The sequence below is a fragment of the Chroicocephalus ridibundus genome, chromosome 1, assembly GCF_963924245.1.
Source record: "Chroicocephalus ridibundus chromosome 1, bChrRid1.1, whole genome shotgun sequence".
Taxonomy (NCBI): Eukaryota; Metazoa; Chordata; class Aves; order Charadriiformes; family Laridae; genus Chroicocephalus; species Chroicocephalus ridibundus.
In genome coordinates this window covers 48926722-48941793 of record NC_086284.1, presented here as the reverse complement: position 1 = coordinate 48941793, position 15072 = coordinate 48926722, and the positions used below count along the sequence as shown (strand labels likewise).

Sequence of the window (15072 nt, the reverse complement as noted above, 5' to 3'; positions counted from 1 at the left end):
TGCAGAACAGAGGTGCTCTCATCATCTCATTCCCATTACACAATAACACAATTCAACTAATTAATTTTAGTGACTTTTGTAACACAAGGTCAATTTTTCTGCCATTCTTATGATTTGAATCAAATCACTGTGTACTTGCACCGTGTACTCCCCTCTCTGGCTGGAGCAGGCTATTAATTCAGCTCAAGCCAACTGAAACGGCAGAGTTGGGTGCCCCTGTTTGTAACTACTGAGCCATGAAGCAGTAATAACCTCTGCAGGAACGCCACTCGTTCTGCAACTGGTTTAAAACCCAAATTGAGCAGTGTACACTTGGAGATGATTATGCTGCTGCAGAGATTTTTTTTTATTTTTTTTTTGTGTATAGGCACCTCACTGCTCTCCAGAAAGCCAGCGTTCCTTTGGCATTGGTCAGTTGGGTTTAAAGGGAACCAGTTGCCAGGTTGCTCTGGTCCTGTTTGTGGCTATGCTTAAAGGACACTACAGCTGACACGGCACCATGGCTGCAATCACTTTTTACAGGCAAGTCTGTGACAAGCACTGAATCTTAACTCTGACACCCTACAAACTGTCACTGCTTCTTTCATATTAAGGATTCCATGCTTGTTAAAGAAATGTAAAATGAATTTAAACATGACTTCCATGAAACTGACCTTGAAGCCTCGAGTAGACTTTTAGACAGGAGACTGCTAGAACACTGCAGTTATGCATCAAAGTTGACGTGAAAAACAGGCTGTTTATCTTGTATCTGTGCTAGAAAACTCACGCACAAATCTTAGGAAGAGCCATCTGTATTGTGAAGGAAGCAAAGTGGTGACAAAATACCACCCATGCCATCTTCTAATAGATACACAGCCCCCTTTCCACCCTGCTGCGCACTAACTTCGTTAACCAGAGAAGAGTTCATAGGTCCCAGTTGTACAAACCAAAGAAATACAGAAACAGTGATCTAAGGCACACGTTGGAAGAATTAGGCACATCTAGGCGCTCAGGTTTGTTAGCTCCAACACATGGATAGCCAAGTTGGTCAGGACAGAAGGTTCTTGTAATGCTTATGTCCCATCTCTGTTGGTGGCCAGGTGCTATCTGTCACCACATGGCCATATATGTGGAGAGGGCCCAAGACCGGAGTAGGCAGGCTGCTTCCCATTCACCCTCTGGCACTACAGAGTTTAGCCAAGAGGGGCCACATCAGCCTACCTTCAGGCAGCAGGTGTCCATGGTTACACAGAAGGTGACCAAGTCAGAGATGCTGAAGCGTTCATGAATGTATCGTGCAGGTAATAACAAAAAAAGGCATAGTCTTTCATGTGGTGTAGCAAAGCCTTCCCAACACAATTTTTACAGTTAGCAATGAAACATACAACACTTTAATGCCATCACGGTAGCGCTCCAAAATCCTTAAGGATGTTCTGGCATAAGGGCAAGTTTGAGTCTTCAGTAAGCCATTACACACCAAAGGATGCTTTGCTTCCAATAGGTAAAGGGACCTCTTCATAAATTATTTTGAGATAAGGGTACTTCATAGGCAAAAACCAGTATTCCAAGTTGTAGAAGAGGTAAAACTGACCATTCAAGATGACACGATCAATTATTTTTAAAAGATCCAGGAAAAACTCTCCAACTGTCCGATGAGGTTTGAAGGGATAGTAGAAGTCTCTTATAGCTGCTGACAATGTCTTGTTTCCTAGTGGTCCAAAAATAGATGTTTCATTTCCCAAATAAATTGGTTCTCCACTGAATAAAATTATGCTCGTATAGTTTGTTTGTATCTTCTTAAATACAGCTCCTAAGTCAGCCAGCTTCTGGTACGTTCTCAGTATAAATTTAGAGCATTCGTAAGAGTCAAACCACACTATTGATTGTTTGTCGGGACTTGCTTGAACTGTCCAGGTCTCGTAGTAAATGCCAGTCTCATTGTCATATTTTACCCATTTTGCCATTTCATTAAACATAGTTCCTGTAAGAGATAAAAATAAGCATTACAGAGACAAGGTAACAAATGTATGACTCAAAATATTTTTCATCAATTTCAAGGTTTGCCTCCCTTCCCTGCAAAAGTTTACCTGCAACATTACCTAGCCCTACAAAGACATAATGCTTAAGTTAGAGGGAAAAGTGATACCCCACTAAATAAACTATATTTACATGTAAGTTATTTAAACTGTAATTCCTTCTTCTGCCCCATTTCCTGCTACTATGCCAGAAGATCCAAAAGTCAGGGAACCATGACGCTTCTCATTTTGTTTTATCCATGTAGGCAAACAGGGCAGATGATAGTACAACCTACGAGAGATGCTGACAAAGTGCTCACCAGCACAGCAGGCGTTTCTGCACTTCCTCAAGTTTTAACTCAATTCATCAATTCAGGGCAGAAGTTTTCATATCTCCCCCATAAGAAACCTTAGACTGAGACACCCTGCTGTTCTAGCAGCTCCTCAGCCAGCAAAGTTGAACTAAGCCAAATGATATGAGCAGGATGTGAAGACCAGTAAACTTAAAGACCTTGTGGACTATTTTTTTTATTTAGAATACGTGCTTGGAAGTGTTTTGGTGATTTCACAGCTGGAATGAGGAAGACATCTCTAACACAGCTCATCCCTCCAGCAGCTCCATCCTTGTGATTCAACTGCCTCCCCAAAATAAGAGCTGAAAGACAGGACTTATCTTCCTTTTGTTTTTCCCGTAGTCCTAGCCTAGCCCTTCCCGCTCTCTCTTTCCACAGGGCACAGGGTACAACCATCTAAGACTCAAACCCGTCTACCACCTCGCATTCATAGCATGGCCAAATTTTGTGGATTCTTCTTGTACCATACATCAGAAGACGCAGTCAGATGACAGCTTGCAATCATGACAGCATTCCAAGCCATGACCTCTCTTTAGCTGCAAGCGTCACTGCTGTGGGTACAGTAACTGGGCTTGGTAGCTGCTGAAAAATAGGCGCGACTGTTGCAAGCAGTTACCTCGCAGTTCAGGGGTGGCAGACACCAGACAGACCTGTGTCACTAACACTGCCCTGCACACAACAGCCAGCCTCTCACATTAAGTCTGAATTCACTGCAATGTTGCATTCGTCAAGACCAACGAAGAGCACTGCGTGCCACACATCTCCCTCCAAAACAAGCCGCAAAGGTCAGATTGCTGGGTCTACCCTTCATCAGAGAGTAAATACATCTCGCGCTTACCCTACGGTAAGGCATGTGTGCAAGCTACTACCTCAGAGTAACTAAAGCTCTGCACATTCACCCCCTTATAACCATTCTTCGTTCCACACTTAAGGGCTTTTGGGCTTCACAGTAAACATTAACAATCATTCTGTTCAGTGAAAGTGTCGGATACGTTCTTTTTTAATTGCCCATGACTTGGTTTAATAAAACAGCAAATCATTTTAAATCTGTATCAAGAACTGTACTTGCTATACACTGTAGATGGGCTTGAAGCTCCCCTTTATTTTCTCAAATTCCTACCAGATTAGCTTCCTAGTGTATTCTGCAAGGCATGTTATTGAAAAGGATTTGTCTCTCCTAACAAGACCGAGATGGACCTAATCTGAAGTTCTGGCCTTAACATCTTAAATTAAACCACAATATTACAGGTTAATGCATGGCTCTATGATAATTTGTTGGAAGATGCCTACACAGTCAAAAATCAGACTCTGGATATTCCTGCCCTATTGCCACAAAAGAAACACACTGCTAAGTAACATTAACCCGGACGATGGGCTTTAGAAGAAAATGAAAATGGTTCAGTGTTGCCTCTGACACGGCTGACAAACAGCTCTGTAGGATCTCGCAAGGGCAAAGAGGATCCAGCTGTGTCATGCATTAAAGCCCTCTCCCACAAAATGGGATGCCTTTTGCCTGCTCTCTGAAAGAATTCAGCTCATGATGCTGTTCATCTGTGCTTGCATCCGTTCACCCTCTTCCACAGTAACTTTCAGATTCCTAGTGAAATTCAGACAATTCAAAACTCCCAGAGATACCAGCTTCCTAAAAGGTTCCCTGGAAACAGGAAGCGAGAGAGACACAAAGAACCATAACAATGCCTCCACATCCATCCAGTGTAACCTCACCCTTAGGCATCAAATAATCCACACGGGCAGGAAGCATTACAAGTTCCACAACTGTATGAAAATATTTAACTCGGTATTCATACAGAAGAATACAACCATATCAGGCATCAAAGACTTCAGTCACGAGCTACAAACTCACAGGAAAGCAGCCCCACTCGCTTCATTGCTTGAAGAACAGCCTAGAATTTCTTAGCAGCACTGAACAGATTATCTAGAGACTGAGTCCAGCAAAGCTGCTAAAGGTGAAAGCGGGCAAACGTAAAGCACCACATCACACTGGCTGTAACTGACTCTGCACTGTGCCGTGTACGCTATGCTAACTTGGGAAAGAAAGTAGATTTGGTCACACAAAATGCAACTCTCCAAGTCCTCAAAGGACTCTGTTTGTAAGTCATTCGCTGTATTACTACAGCAATCAATCAACCAGATTTATTTAAATGACCTTTTTATTTTAGAATTTCAGTGTTCAGTATATACCAGGAAGCTATTCCGGTGATCATCCACATATTTAGAAGTGCAAATCCTGGTTTTGTTCTATGACATAGGACAGAAACCTATTACTGGGGACATTTGCACAGTTTTTATGACACATAATGGGGGAGATGGAAATAGAGATTAATATTTTTTTATATTTTTGAGACTATTTCTAAATATACCTTATTTGTTTGCTCAGTAACGTACACATATTCACCAGTTTTTCTATCTCAGCAGTCATCTGCCACTTCACAATAGAAGGCTTTTCTTTGGTGAAGCCATGTGAAAATAGTTCATAATGGTTCTGTATAAGCTGTTTTTCTATTTTTACACTCAAGAGACTCAAGTGTTTTTGCGCAGCAACACCAAATGACTCTCCTTTAACAGCTCTTCAGTGTGCATTGTTCAAAAGGCAGCAGCCTCATACCACTTTCTGGATTAAAGAAAGTGCAGAGATAGTATTTCGTTTTTAGATTAGCATCAGTGACTAACATTGCAAATAACCTACAAAACATAAATTAAAAGATACTGCTTTACCAAGAAGACAAGGCTGACTCTGTATTTTATGATATTAGCACCATCCAAAGCATCTGAAATCTACCTGATATCGTGGTCACAAGAACTAAAGTTCCATTTTCCTTCCAGTGTGCATCATCTATTCCTTCATAAAAGCAGGCAGCTCCCTGGTTACACCAGAATGGCGCTTCCATGCCAGGCCGGAGATGTGGAAATGTGCAGTTCCCAAGCTGGAAGAGCTCATACCACTCCATTGTGTAGTTTTTGCCTGAGAGAGAGCTCTTGAAACCCACAGCATCATGCATAATTTTCTGGAAAAGAAAAAAAAAAAAGCCCCAAAAGCCAAAATTTTAACATAAAACTGACTTCAGCTTGACCTGTATGTAAGATAAGATGCTTCGGAGCTGTTGTGTAACTGGGTGAGAAGAGGGGAAGCGGTTCCTATAACATCTTGGGTTCAGTAGCACTGATGTATAACATACTAGATGGTACCACACATGTACTTTTATCACAGAGTCACACTGTCTCAGCTCTTGTCCACTGTCAATCCATCCATTGTAAATTCTGTTATTTGGAGGCAGAGAGTCAGTGGGAGCTCATCATCAAAACTCAAGCTTACTGTTGAATCCTTAGCCTCGCAGGGTTATTGAAGAAATAAAGAGCAGAAATGAGTTACCAAAACCAGGTCTTAGTTATGAAAGCCACAAAAGGAATAAGATAAATATTTATTTTAAAAGCTGTAAATACACAAATTGGACCTTCATTTAACAACTGAGACAGATAACAATATTTGAAGCTATTTCCATTTTTGACACTGTGTGCTTGGTTTTGATGTTGCTATTTCACGTTCACTAGTATTTCTTTATTCATTAGGGATCGTGCTTTGAAGCTTAATTACATATAGCTACAAATATTACTAAAGTTGAGATTCTTTCATATTTGCATGACTCCATGAATGGAGACTTTAGCTCAATACTGATGATAACATTCAAGGAAGATCCTTAAAAGCAGCCAGCTCCCCATCATCCACCGTTCTGACCAGCTAGCTGTCCACTCCTGACAGATATCCATGTTCATGCAAATATTTAAGTTTTTAACAACATAAAAGTTAATACACTAAGTGACTGTTTCATCTGACTTATGGGGACAAATAAAGGTATTTTCTTGATGCAATGCTAGCGCAGAAAAAAAGACACCCAAAACATAATGACGTGTGTATATAAAACACTCCCAATATGTAGCTCCAGGGGGAATACATTCAAACACACTGACAGGACTGGTCATGCTCTTTTCCTTAGCTGAGCTAAATTCTGTAACTTCTGTTTGAAACATACTGGTCTTTGGATATCTTTCCTATGGATAGCCTAGCTTGTGCGTTCCAATACTCTTCCATACAAGCATATCCCAGCCTTACAGCTCCCATTCTTGACACCTGGTGTTGAATTGAGCAGAATTTGCCACTATAACTTTGTTAAACAAAAACACCACCTTACCAAATGTCCTAGTAGGTCCCCGTACTTGAATTCCCATACTGGAGCCTGTAGTCGATACACTTCAATTACATCCTCTTCTTTCATAACTGGGATGGCAGAGCCAGTGGGACAGAAGGTGTAGCGAGCTTGGCAGTAAGGATCAGTTTTTGGACGGTAATCAAAGCGCCTGCGTTGAGAAAGAGAAGCACAAAGAATGATAAGCACAGCTTCATGGCTGCAGTAACTGTCTCATGGCTTCCTAAGGGGCTGAGTGGGAAACCTCAAGTGTGCAGCCACCCCCAGAGACAGATTCTTTGATCCAGATCCTGCAATACGTGGAGTGCACAAGTTCATAAGGCCATGGAGGTGCACATCGGCAGAAACAGGACTTAACTTAGATAAAGAGGCCTAAGAACCTACAATCACTGTCTCCATTCATCATTCCTATTAAATCTCAAAAACTGAAGACCAAGTCTGCTTACATATCGCCCTATATACAAACAGCAAAAAACCTTTCAGACAAGTCTTTCTTTCCCACTTTCTTTCAAATTCACTCACTGCATTTCACCTAAAACAAGGTTCCTATATTCCTGTTACCAAAACAGACTGGCATACACAGCTTGCCCAGAGCACAGCCTGGGAGTCTAACACACTCAGGGCTACTGAATGGGACAAATACCACAGCCGTGAGACGACTCTGGGGACACAGAACTTCCTACGCCATAGTAAGGCCGTACACTGCTGAGACACCATCGTTTTTTTCCCTGTAGACTACTTCTCCAAGCTTGTTGCGTACTTCACCATGTCTGCTTTTATTTTGTTTGGTTCAGGAGAGGAGAAAGGAAAAAAAAAAAAGAGGAGTATGACTGGAAAAAGAACATACAGCAAACACTTATGCCAGCCACACACTTAAGATCTGTTTCTAAATTGCACATCTTCAATTTTTAATTTCCCCTCCCACTGTGCACTGCAAGAAGGTAACAGGCATGTTAAAAAACATCAAAATACATTTCTGAGTGTCTCACACTGACAGGCTTTTCTTCCTGATTTTGACTACCCTGAGACCCACCCTTGCAACTACTGAACTTGCTGGAAAACCCCATGGACGACTCGTGACTGCAAGATCGGCTCCTTCAGGCATCACCTGATAGAAATTGAACGGCTAGGAATTACACAAGGGGCTTTCAAAACTTCAGGCACGCATTAGACAGAGAGCAGTTAAACTATAACACCTCCCTTTACAAACAGCAAGCCCACACAAAATACACACGCCAGCACCGCCGTTCGCCTGAAGAGGCTCATTTCTCTCCTGAAGAGGCTCGTTTCCTCAACATAACCAAAGCTACTTGCTTCAGCAGAATGCGGTAACAGGCGCCCCTCTGCCTTCCCCAAACAGCACCGGGCCTCCTTCTGCAGCTAAGGCAGCAAACGGAATTTTATGCCCTTTCAACGAAAAGTCTGAAGTAAACTTCAATCTAAAAAATAAGGTAAGTTGTAACCTGACTTCCTCATCGCAATTTTTTTTTTTTTTTTTTTTTTGCTAGAACAGGAATTAAAAGGAACATCTTCAGAGCAAGGGCGGTTATTCCCAGAGGCAGCAATCCCACTGCTGACAGAGAGAGCGCAGCTCTAGGCCAGGGACGGCGCACTCGTTCCCTTGTGGGCTTAAATACACCGAATACAGCATAAATGTCAAATAACTCCCTTGATTAAAAAGAGGAAGCCATTCATGACCTTTTTAGTCTAAAAAAAATGACACAAACATACAAAACAAACAGAGAGCTGACGAACCCTGAAGGAGGAGGAGGAGGAGGAGGAGGAGGCGGTGGAGGTCTCTCAGGCGCAGGCCGCCGAAGCCAAGCAGCCCCGAGGACGCTCCTCTCCCCCGGCTCCGTCCCGCCGGGACCCCCCCCCACTCCCGCCTCACTCACCTGTAAGGCACCGGCCACCGCCGCTGCGGCGAACGGAGCCCCCCGGAGAAACGTGGCCCCCAAACCACCGCCGCCGCCAGCAGCAGGAGCAGCCCGTAGTGGCGGGCGGCACCCATGGCGACGGGGCTGCGAGCCGGGCCTGGGTGCTGCGGGCGGGCGGGCGGGCGGGGAAAGTGGCGGGGCTGAGGGAGGCCGGGCCGAAAGGAGGCCGCGCCCGCCCGCAGGGCACGGGGCGGCCGGCGGAGGGCCCCGGCCGGCCGGAGAGGGGTGAGGCGGGGAGGGCGGCACCGTGCCACAGGCAGGGGCCTGGCCAAAGCCAGGCTTGTTTTCCTAAGGAAAACCGGCCGTGTGTGGACTCATCCCTTAAAAACATCACCGGACTGAACCATCATTTCAGTTTTCTGGAGACCCAGACACAACCGTGTGCTCCTGTAATTCAGCTGAATTTTAACGGCCTGGTGTGTCGGTTTTTTTGAGTGTTGCTTTGGACCCAATTTAAAACAAGACATCAAATGTCCATCCTTACGACCAGAACCCACCGAGAGGGGTGGCCTCTGTCTGGGTCCGGACCCGGCAGGATGAGGTGAGGCCTCGCCAAATGGCTGAAAGGCTTTTGCTGTGATAAACGGCGTAAGCCCTGAGCCTCTTCTGGTTGCCCACAAGTCTTGTCTGAAGCCTTCCAGGGCTTCAAGCTAAGCTCGTATACCCGTCACCCATTTCAGAATGCTCATTCAGGTCGTAACAACTTACATCATAGGGATTATACAGCAATTTATTCTCTCATTTTTTACAATAGTGAGAACTGGTTTTAAGGTGAGCTCTGGCTAAGACAAACGGCAAGAACAGGTTTGCCAGCAGCATCCCTGCGATAAACGCAGCTTTTTCCAGCTCTGCAGAGTTCAAAACCATCTACGCTGGCATCAGAGTTCGGATTAACTTTGGTAGTTGGCATCCGCAGGGGGCAGCGCTGGTGTGTGCTGCTCACTGGGTAAATAATAACTCTGCTGGGGACTTCTGACGGTCAGGGGCCAGAGAAACATGCCTGCTCACCGCATATAAGCCCCTGAAGAACAATCAGTTCTCCAGTCAGCACTCTGCTAAGCTATATCCAAAGAAAATGGGAGGTGGAAATCCCTGCATCCTGCACAAAAATGCAGGATAAGCTGCTGAATATCGGTTTCAGTAATGCTGGGACCACTAAACATGTTCAGAAAACCGTAAAATGGCACAGCTAATAAAATCTTTTAATTTCAGCTACGTTTCTGTATCTCAGAACTTCATTGCTGCCTGATTCTATACGGCTGTTCAGCATTATACATTACTTTCATGCATGTATACATAACCTATACATACCCATATTTTCATATTTCATTTTAATCTTATGCATGTTATTTGTGTCTGCTTTAAAGTAAAGCTTTGCTTTTGTTCTTTATAAAATAAAGTGTGCTATTTACTCATATGCATTTCCTAGCTTGAGCGTAGTCCAAGATGCCAGCTCTTTCATCTGTTCAAAAAGTTATGTGTTTGTGTGGAATAGAACCATAATTCCTAGTTTTAGAGATTTAGAAATAAGGGAAGCATAATTTATCCCTTCTATGAAACCGGGATGTAGGGAAGTGAAATGACATAATGAAGTTGCCGTGACTGCTCGTTAGCCAAACTAGAAATACAGTATGAACTGGGTCTTAGTCCTGGCTCAGCATATGTCTGCGGTTTGGACTATTAAGTCTCCATTCAGGCACTGCTGTGGTTGCTGAAGCTGTTGTGTCAAATGACTAAGACGGCAAAGCTATTCTTTTTTTTTTTTCCACTTTAGTAGCATTTTTATATCTCGCTTCATTGCATCCCATAGGAAACTTTTGTAGCACAGTACTGTTTTTTCTTCTCGTAAGACCTAAGTCATGTCATGAACCATATTTTAGCATAGAAAATAAATGACTAATAAATTTATGAATAAATATATTTGAGCTAAAAAGCTCACGTCAGCAATTTCTGAGTCAGCAGTTGTCTTGTTTATTGTCCAGAAACATGTCAATGTGCCATTTATAAACCCACAGAGCTGATCTGCATCTTTGTCCACTAGCCGGCTTAGAGGAAAGACAGACTGGCTACAAAGATCAGCTTCTGGAGGTGACAGGATTCCTAAATTTTTCTCATTTCCCGGATAATTTTCTTTTGATTAGTGAAAACTGAACATTTTCCTGAAATGATGAAGACGACTCAGTGAGTTCCCATTATAAAACAGTACCTTCTCTGTCTCTGCCCTTGAGAGCCACAGGATGGAAAGAACAGAGAGAAAAGGGAAAACAAAACCTGCTGCTGCAGCCAAAAGTTGTGGTTTTGAACAGCTGGCGTAGTTTTGAAGATCCACACGAGTCACCACACTGTAATAGTCAGAGCAAAGAGGCTGGGGAACCTGAAGTAACAGCTACTGTCTCAGGAAAATGGGCTTCTCTGGATGGTGCCTACACCCTCAGCTGCACATCTGCCAGCCTTTATATTGGGAATATGCCCATCAGTAAGAAAGTTACAATTACATATATACAGATCATAGTACACAAAACTACACAGCTGGCAGTTTTACTGCTCACAGTTGGGGTTTTTTTATACTCACACTGGCATGTGTTAGCTATTGAGTCAGCCGGATGCACTCTTGAGAAATACAAGCATTACCTGAAGTCATACTGAAGCCAGCCTGAAAGATAGGAGCTCATCAGTCTGAGGTCCACCCTCCCCGCCGTTGAGGGGTGTGAAAGACATCTTGAGAAAAGGAGCCAGATACAGGACTCCTCTGCACCTCTACTCTGCTACGAAGCCCGAGATGCAAACTGAACTGTGCGCTGGGGTGGGAGAAAGCCACATCTTTTTCTACAGGAAAGGAGAAGGGCTGGTCTTTGTGACTGCGTAAGGTAGGGCTAAGGGTCTCCCCCAAGGCCCTCCTCAACCCTGACAGCTAGGATGAGGGTACTGTGCTCAGGACAGACACGCAGTTCAGTGAGCATCTGGGACTGCAGGGAAGCCCCTACTTTGTCTACTATTTTAGGGAAATGATTTCTTTCCAAGCTGAAATTCCAGAGGGGCTTTGCTGAAGCTTGAGAGATAGGATGAGGGCTGGGATAAGGATGCAGATGGTGAACTGATGAGTCAACTGGATAGAGTCTGTGAAATGCAAAGAGCTATCCAAGTCAAATTTAAGCTAATCTGAGAATCTGTTGTTAGGCAACTAAGGCCCTTCAGAGCAGGATTTCCTCTAGAGAAAACATCTTTCTCAAATCCCGAGCAGTAGGGAAAGGGTTGAAGTCCAGGACAGAGCTGTAATCCAACGAGTTAAAGTCAGAAGGCCACAGTACATCAAGGCCTAGGACACACTCTCCCCTTCAGGTTGCGTAGCTGGTTGTTCAAGGTCTGAATCGAACCGCTGTGAAGAAAGCCAGAAACTCCTCTCCCAAACAGCTCTGCTGAGACACCTCGTCGGGGCTTCCCTGCTCCTTCCCTGGGGAGCTGCTTTTAAGCTGAGGCTCTTGCCTCTCACCTGAGCTACACAGTGGCAGCCATGCCTGGGTCCAAGCCCTGTACCCCACTGATGCAGACCCCGGCCCAATCATCAGTCTCCCGAGCTTGACCTTGGATCTGCCTCATCACCGTGGACTTTGCCTAGTGATCGGACTCTTGGTGGAATCTCACCGCTGTCACCAGAGCTGCCCTGCTCACCTTGCTTGGGCAGGTGGGACTGGGCCAGGCTGGTGAGGCGCCTGCTTCCACTCACCCTGTTATCCTGCTTGGCTCCCTGCTCCTTGGGGAGCAGCCAGCCCTCACTGCGCCCTGGCACCCTAACTCCACACAGCAGAGCAGTGAGTCCTCTTCCCCACTTCAAACGCATGTTTATCTAAAGTCAGACAACAACTTTGGTCATTTATGCTAGGCTCTAGGGTTGTCAGGGAGCAGCAGGAGTAAGGCTGCTTTGCATGGGAGGATGAGCCAGGAGCAGAGGTGACCATGGCGCAGGCAAGGCCAGTGACCTCAATGACCACGGTGCAGTCCTGAAGTTTCTGAATGGAACAGGTATGTAGTAGTGGCCGGATTCACCAACAGTCCCAGACACAGCAAGGTAAGAGTCAAGCCCAGGACAACCTATAATATGTGTCCAAGGTCCATCCAGGAGGCAGGATTGAAGATGAGGCTACCTGCAGTATAGGTTCACAATCTGTGAAGGAAGACCAGACCATATGTCAGGACAGCAGGAGACAGGACTGGACATGCACACCTACAGCGTAGCTCAGGAGATGTCTGGATGTGCAGGCCTAAGTTTACGTGGAGCCCATGGGTCAGTGGCCAGAGGGTGGGTGGAGGCCACAGCTGGGGCTGGCCAATGTAATTAAGGCCTATTAAGGCACTCAGGGTGCTAGTAGCAGTTTCTGCTTCCATCAAGGTGAGTCCTCACACCTTACAAAGGTCTGGCTTCAGAGGTGTACTGCTTGTGAAATGCTTTTGTTTTTATTTGCTGTTGTGGGCTCAGGACAGAGGAGAGTCACCAATTGCTGTTTCAGAGTGATGCAGAGCCAGGGCAGCGACATGTCATGAGCTGGGATGAAAACATGGACCTAAGACAGACACAGAGGGCCATGACAAGGTCACAGAGCCAGGGCAGGGACATTGCATGAGCAAGGTGGAGCTAGACCACAGCACAGAGCCAGGGCAGTTACAGTTATGGAGCTGGCACAGGGACAGGACACAAGGGACCTGAATGGGATGGGAACATCACAACCCAATCAAGTCCAAGATCCATCCAGGAAAAAGGGCTACCTATAATGCAGGAATCATAGAATCACAGGGTTGGAAGGGACCTCTGGAGATCATCTGGTCCAACCCCACTGCCAGAGCAGGGCAACCTAGAGCAGGCTGCACAGGAACGCGTCCAGGCGGGTTTTGAATGTTTCCAGAGTTGGAGACTCCACCACCTCTCTGGGCAGCCTGTTCCAGTGCTCTGCCACCCTCAAAGGAAAGAAGTTCCTCCTCATATTTAGGTGGAACTTCCTATGCTCGAGTCCAAGGTCCGCTCAAGAGACAGGGCCAGAAACAAGACTGGAGATGAGGCTACTGACAATTCAGGTCCGGAGTCCATCCAGAAAGACTAGTCAGTAAGTCAGGACAGAAAGGAGCAGGGAATTCCAGCTCTGAAGGCACTCAGTTCCCTAGTTCTAATGTTAACCCTGGCCCTAACACACAAGAGATTTCTGGAAATCCGCTCGTATCTCCAAACATGCATTGAACTTAAACTCCATCCAGACAGCAGCCTATTCCTAGCTCTCAGGCATGAGTAGGGCTCCAGGAGGATTCCAGCTCTGGAGACTCTCAGTTCCCCTATCCCCAAACCTAACCAACCTTTCTGCTCTCCTGCAGCTGAGCTCAGGGAGTCCCATGCCAGTAAGCATGCTGAGCTGCCACTCCACTCTTACCAAACGTGTTTTGTATGTCTCTGAATTGACATGGCTCCACTGGAATTTCCCTGTAGGGAATTCCAGTAGGACTCCCTGGAGTCCTACTCAGCCTGGAGAGTAAGGTGAGGGTTTGCTGCTAAACAGAGCTCTAACTCCACAATTGTTTTGAGCTGAGAGGGATCTCCCAATGTACGGTTGTGGATTTGGCGGTCAGGTAATCAAGGCCTTTCTGAGCTGGAACTGCACTGCAGTCCTGCTCAATCCTGAGAGGTAGCGTATGGGCTATGGTGGAGGTAGAGCTGTTTGGGAGACACTCCCATTTTCCTACAAGATCCATCCTTTCATCCCTCTGTTCCAGTAAAAGAGTAGATTTTCATTATTAAGCCCAAGTTTCTTGTAAGAGAAGCAGCTGATGAAAAATGGAGGACTAAAGAGCTAAGAGACCTTGCTAAAATGAAGTACATCTGGCCTCCAGTGTGGCATTTGTATACTCAGTTTTAAGGAGGAGACTAGGGATGAACTTCTGCTTTGGCTCAAGGAAGACCTTTCGTTCCCTAGGGCAATGCCTTAATGACTAAGCTGGGAGTAAGTACAAGAAGGTCGGTTTGGTTTTCCAAATAAACTCTTTGGGTTTCCTGGTAAAATGGAGCCACCCTCTAGAGCACAATACAAGGTCAAGGGAACCAACAGGGGCACATGGGTCTGATGAGTAAAAGCACTACTGAAACAAAGAGCATTGGGACCCAGCAGTATTGCTGGTCTCTACCCAAATTCCACTTTTTTTGGCTTTCAAAGCACTATCACTGAATCACAGAATGGTAGGGGTTGAAAGGGACCTTTGGAGATCATCTTGTCCAACCCCCTGCGAAAGCAGCGTCACCTAGAGCAGGCTGGACAGGAAGGCATCCAGGCAAGTTTTGAGTACCCCCAGGGAAGGAGACTCCACAGCCTCCCTGGGCAGCCTGTTCCAGTGCTCTGGCACCCTCAAAGTAAAGAAGTTCTTCCTCACATTTAGATGGAATTTCCTGTGTTTCAGTTTGTGCCCGTTGTCCCTTGTCCTGTCGCTGGGCACCACTGGAAAGACTATGGCCCCATCCTCAACACCTGCCCTTTCGCTACTGGTAAGCGCCAATGAAATCCCCTCTCAGTCTTCTCTTCTCCGGGCTAGA

The 15072-nt window shown here is 45.5% G+C and overlaps 1 protein-coding gene across 1 annotated transcript; it reads right to left on the bottom strand.

Annotated features, from left to right (window-relative positions):
• Positions 1-773: 773 nt before the first annotated feature.
• CLN5 (CLN5 intracellular trafficking protein) lies at positions 774-8690 on the bottom strand. Its single transcript, XM_063335870.1, has 4 exons — positions 8466-8690; positions 6556-6721; positions 5148-5373; positions 774-1960 (listed from the first exon to the last, which is right to left on the bottom strand). Exons 1-4 carry the CDS (start codon positions 8579-8581, stop codon positions 1449-1451), a joined length of 1020 nt encoding a protein of 339 aa, XP_063191940.1. The 5' UTR covers positions 8582-8690; the 3' UTR covers positions 774-1448.
• Positions 8691-15072: the final 6382 nt, after the last annotated feature.